Genomic DNA, 5,761 nt, shown 5'->3' on the forward strand with positions numbered 1-5,761 from the left:
AACTTAATCGGCTGTTGATGTCGACTCTGTTCTTAGCTATCCCCTGAGCCGAAGTACACCGAGACCAGTTCAAGGGACCAGTTCAAGATCATTCCTTTCTTCCACATACAATTTTGGATAGCTGCTCTTATAGAAAAATGTGATTTATGTTGCCATCATCTGTCACTGTAAGGGCTTTTATATCGGTGTCCCTTCCTGAACTCCATAAACACAGGTTGGTTTTAAACACCAGAGCATTTCTCCATGACTGGTGACACCCTTGACTGGGTGGGTTTTATCCCAGCTCTCACCTCAAAAATCTGACTCATCAGCTGAGATGCAGTGTCTATTATCAGTAGCCTTATGACTCTGCTATAGTTGTTTTGTGGGGGTTCTTTTTGTTTGGTTTTTGTGGTTTTGTTTTCATTTTTCGGTTGGTTGGTTTGGGTTTTCTTTTGGCTTTTTGTGTTTGCTTGGGTCTTTTATAGGGGGGTGTTTGGCTTTTCTTTGGGTTTGTCTTTATTTTGGTGGGGTGTTTGGGTTTGTTTGGTTTTTGGTTTTTTTTTCTGTGGAATAAAGGGATCTGTGATAGCCAGCCAAAAGGATTTTATGTTCAGAAGAAATCTTAATAACATAATTCCTAATCTGTGCTGTGGGCAACGTCTGTGAAGTATTTTTCACAGGCCTCTGCGTGGGAGCCCTATAAGATCTGTGGAGCTCTCCAATTATCAGGCTGTTCAGTGGTAGCTTCTCTGCAGGCTGTGTTCAGTGCCAGCTATTTCCATAAAAACCAGTTGCGGGTTTTATGACACCTGCTTCCATGAGCTGTCTCTTACAGTATCACGGGATATTAATCCCGTACACTGATGCCTGTGTGGAAAGGTCCAAAGAAGCAGAAGGCTGTTTACCTTCCGTGAACAGAAGAGTTTTGACAGGTCTCTGTCTTTGTGGCTTTTGTGTTCCACCTCCCTCCTGTTCGGAGAGTCTGTCTGTTGAAGTTGCTTCTGCTGCCCAGGGGTACCACATGAGCAGGGCATGATGAGTGCAGCACTGTGGCACCTGGTTTAGGCTGAGGTTCAGAGGATTTGGTAGCAGTTGCAGGGCTTCAGAGTGTTCTAGAGAAGGAAACGGTCAGTGTAATTCTCGATGCAGGGATCAAAAACGGCTCTGGCCTTGTGTAACTACATCTCCCTGTGGTGTGGTTTGGGAGGAACAAGAGTAAATGTGAAATTTGGAGAGAAATCTTTGTGCTTGATGAATTTTCTACAAAACATGCAGAGAGAGTGAGTGCTTTTCACTTTAAGTCTGATCTTAGTTTTAGATTTTTTTACTTCTTTGTCAAGGATACTTCAGGCATCTGAGCTTTTGGGGCTACATGGTTGTTTTGTCTGTGCTCCGTACATGTTTCTGCAGTCTTCTATTCTTCTGAAAGAAGAACAATTACCTTTAGGTATCAGGTGACTTAACAAACTCTGTATGCAGCATTTAATGTCTAATTGCACATAACGAAACAAACTTTCAACTTTTTGCAGGGGTCACCATCGACCAAGAGGCGGGGGCAGATGTTACAGCCCATTATTGAAGGTGAAACTGCCCATTTTTTTGAAGAAATCAAGGTGTGTACAGTGCATTTTGAAAAAATACTTACCAGCACTTGTAACAGGGAACTGAAGTATTTCCTATTTGTTCTGACTTTCTGCTTTGACTTTCAGGAAGAAGAGGAGGAAAGTGATGGTTTGTCTGCAGACCTGAGCGATATCTTGAAAACGGCTGCCCAGACACAGCCTGTTCTAAGCCCAGTTGAAAACTCTGAGTCTGACGTTGAAGATGGTCAAGAGAAACTGACCCGGGACCTTCGGCTGTCGAGCACCCGCGCGGCTTCTATGTACGTGAAAACGAGAAGTGACTGATCCTGTTAGAGAAGCTGCAATTAGTGCTCTTACTGTCGCGATACCGAATATCTGATGTGGGCTGGAAGGGAGAGACACGTTCAGCACCTGTCAGGAAGTGTTTGGCTTGAGTGTTCTCTCCTCTGACACAGCTGACTGAGATCTTTTTGTATTCAGTGAATTGTTTAGTGTCTTCTAAACCTCCATGAGCCCTCCTTCAGCTGTGTACGCAGCAGAAAACTTCTATCCTTTTGTTAACTACTGCTTTCCTCTCAGTGTTTCACCATCAGACAGGCAGCATATGCCTTATGAGCAGGACAGATTTCTTGCGAGTGCAGCTGGCTCAGTTGTTCTGGAGGGTGCTTTAAAGAACTTAAATTTTATCATATGGCCAACAGTATTTTTCTTTCACTTGAAATTTTTAGACCTGAATTATTGGAGCAACTGTGGAAAGCCAGAGCTGAAAAGAAGAAGCTACGTAAGACATTACGAGAATTTGAAGAGGAGTTTTATCAGCAGAATGGAAGGTTTGTTGAGCACAAAACCAAATGCTGGACAGCAGCCGCGTTTTGTAGCCGAGTATTTTCATAACTTTCTGTGTGGATGTTGCCCATGGAATCGGGTGGTGTATTTTTAATAGTGGAGGAGGCCTGCTCCTGTTTCCTCTCTTACAGTCTGTAAAGCGTAATAGCGAAAATGGAAGAAATGGAATTATTTCCATTTTTAAAAATGAACATTTTAATATAAAAAGTATTTTTAACATTAAAACCCCCTCAGATTATACCTCCTTTTTTAACAGGGAGGGAAATTTGTCTGTTTGTCCTTTTTTCCAGTCGGTCGGTCCTGGCAGTGGATATTTCCTTCAAAGGAGTATATAATTTTTATTCTTTGCATTGTTTAGTTCTTTTAGATTTCCTATTTGAATATCTGTTGTTACAAATTTGAGTGAACTCTTGCCTGTTGTGTGTAACGGGGGGTTTTGAGGCATTTTTGACTCCATGAACAAGTCTAAACACTCTTTAGGGTGTCCGTCATTTTCTCAACAGGCAGATGTTCACACTTAACTACGCTTCCTGTTGCGTTTCCCCTTCACTACGAACCCCTGGACTGCTGGTCACGCAAATCCCACCAGCACGGCTTCGTCATGCACTCCTGAACTTGGGGCATAACTCCTTTTGACTTTCATGGCAGATGATGAGGTTGATAAAGAAGGGTTGATTTAAAAACAAGTCAGAACTAATAGATAAATAATGGTAGCCCAGTCTAAGGGAGGAATAGTTCTCTGCCATCACTTTCTGGGTCAGCCTAATACTGTGAAAATGGAGATCAAATGAAATTTATTGGTATTTTTCTGTCATGTGTGCACAAGATCCGAGATGAAAGTCTTTGTATCCTGTTATAAAATCTCCAGAAGAACTTACAGACTCATAAACAGCGCTGCAGCAGTAGCGCTGGTTTTCTAATCAGTTTTTTAGGTGATGGGCAATTCTAACTACAACGAACTAAAATAAAACGATGTGTCTGTTGCTGAACAAGCTGCCAAAAATGTTTTTGTCTGTCCTAAGATAACAGCACATTGCTGCTTTGCTATGGACTTGCTGCAGGAGAGAGGGTTTTCTGGAAACTTAAAATGTGCTTTTTTTTATTTTTTTTTTTTTTCAGGAACGTACAGAAGGAAGATCGGGTTCCAATGCTTGATGAGTACAGGGAGTACAAGAAGATTAAAGCCAAACTGAGGCTGTTAGAAGTCCTTATCAGCAAACAAGATTCTTCAAAATCAATCTAAATTCTGTTCCTCCAACCCACTGAGTAACATGGTGTTTCCGTGTACCACCACTGTACTTACCGGGTGCTTGTGTCCATTTGTCCTGCACTGTTGAAAGAACCCAGTTCGTGCACTTTATCGTGGTGCCACTCTAACATGTTTGAAGGGTGAGTAGGTCCTGTCTGGAGAGCAAGTCAGATCTGTGAGTTCGAGACTGCTCTACCCAGCTTTAGCAAACACGGGTTCCGTCAGAGTCTGGTGTCACAGATGCATCCACCTTGTTCCCAAACAACCATAGCTTTTGTTTTCTTTAGCATTCAAGAACTTTGAGACTTTTGTTATCACCAACTGTTTGCGTTACTGAAGATATTCGTACCATAATGCTACACTGAACTATTCCTCTTGCCTATTTTTTTATTAAGGGGGGGAAAAAAAGGTCAGCACATAAAACGTACAGCTCTTTTTCCTGGAACACTTAAAAACCAGACTGCAATTCCTTTCAAAGGACTGCTGCGGAACAACGTTAATTGTTTGGCATTCTAAATTACACCTCTAACACAGTACTAATTCCCATCTCTGGAGTTTGCCCATTAGTGGTCATGTTCCTCCCTGATAAAGATGCCAGTGGACAAACCAGAAAGTGACCTTGCTTAGTGTCTTTTAACACTTGGAAAACGGAACAGTTCTGTCACATGCTGCCTACGGGACTTGCGTTACTGTTGGTCATTTTACCATGTTCTCGGTTACTGTTCACGGAGTAGAGGTGACGTAGTGTTCTGTCTGAATAGCGCGCTGCACCTCCGCTTCCAGAAGATCTGAGGAACGTAACGAACATTGCGGTGGGTGGGAAATCTGCTGGCGTCAGACTCGCGTAGCTCCGGCAGAAAACAGCTGCCTTAGGACAGTCGAAACTCCGCTGTACCTGAACTCAGTACGGTGTCAAGGGCTAAAATCAGGGTAGTTAATGTGCACCACAGGGTGAACCGTCGGGTTTGAGTGGAAAACTTAACTGCTGTTCATCACGGTTTTGTTTTACAGTTGAGAATAAAACGTTTCCTAACCCTTACGATGTAAGCAAAACAGTTTATGGGCCTTGCATGATTTAGCTTCAGAGTTGAAACTAATGTTTTGAGTATCACATCTGCTGTGCTGAATGATGATTTAGCTACTCGCTTTGTGCTCTGCAACAGCCATCAGCAGCTGGGTTTGATCGGGCAGAATCTAAGTGTTAATTTTAACTGGTGCTTTCTCGATTTTCCTTTTTTTTTTTTATTTCCTCGGTGTATCAGTTTGATCGTGGCCACGTTTTGCATGCACCTACTCTCACTGCATGTGTTTATGACTGGCTGATGTCAGCATAGCTATTATTCACACTGCTTTACAAAAGACCAAAACCGAACTGTCTCACAGCGTAGGAGATGGCTGGCACGTAACCTCATGGACTCGCTGTTCTGTCACGGAATAGGTGGAAAGTAGGATGTTTAGTGCTCAGATTTCGTCTGCGTACTGCAAAATACTTCTTGGTTGGTTTTACTCTGCTTGTGGGCCTGTAATTTTGGAATTCAGAAAAAAAAAAAAGCACTAAAACTCTTGAGCACTGGTGGTATGCCTTTTCTGTTTGGTTTTTCTAAACCGCAAACCGATCTGGGACCTTAGAGAATGATGAGGTTAAACTAGTCTTGAGACCATTTATCCATTTGACTCCGTTCCGTTGTGCAATGTACACATCAGTTCCTTCTCTCTCAGTCTGCAGACACGGGTGTATCCAAACATTGAAACTAATGTGTACTGTATAGTGTTGTACATGAATGTTTGTGTTTTATATACCACATGCAAAATGTCAATATGCACTATTTAAATGTTTTAAATAATATATTCCTCCTTTATAATGCTTAAATCTATATGATTCCAATATTTTTATAAGTGAGTGAGTGATCAGACTGGTTCCAATTCAGAATTAACAGCTGCTTTGTGTTTGTTATGCAGTGTTTGGCTGTTTATTCAGTATAGTAGATGAGCATGGCAACAGTTATGCTGAGTGTGTTTCGTGCCATCCTTGTTGAGCAATAAATAAACGGTAGAACTAGGCATTTTGTGATATAACAGTTTTACTTTGGTAAAAGCAAAC

The 5,761-nt window shown here is 41.9% G+C and overlaps 1 protein-coding gene across 2 annotated transcripts in view; it reads left to right on the forward strand.

The window, feature by feature from the left end:
• Positions 1 to 4,037, forward strand: part of FAM13B (family with sequence similarity 13, member B) — a 37,959-nt gene extending 33,922 nt beyond the window's left edge. For both annotated transcript variants that reach the window (XM_010134458.1, XM_010134459.1), the window contains exons 20-23: positions 1,512 to 1,595; positions 1,692 to 1,864; positions 2,294 to 2,395; positions 3,531 to 4,037. In XM_010134458.1, the coding sequence (XP_010132760.1) occupies positions 1,512 to 1,595; positions 1,692 to 1,864; positions 2,294 to 2,395; positions 3,531 to 3,654 (483 nt within the window). In that variant the 3' untranslated portion in view covers positions 3,655 to 4,037. The remainder of the gene's footprint in view (positions 1 to 1,511; positions 1,596 to 1,691; positions 1,865 to 2,293; positions 2,396 to 3,530) is intronic.
• The last annotated feature ends 1,724 nt before the right edge of the window (positions 4,038 to 5,761 follow it).

Source organism: Buceros rhinoceros, unplaced genomic scaffold (genome assembly GCF_000710305.1).
Source record: "Buceros rhinoceros silvestris isolate BGI_N320 unplaced genomic scaffold, ASM71030v1 scaffold2314, whole genome shotgun sequence".
Taxonomy (NCBI): Eukaryota; Metazoa; Chordata; class Aves; order Bucerotiformes; family Bucerotidae; genus Buceros; species Buceros rhinoceros.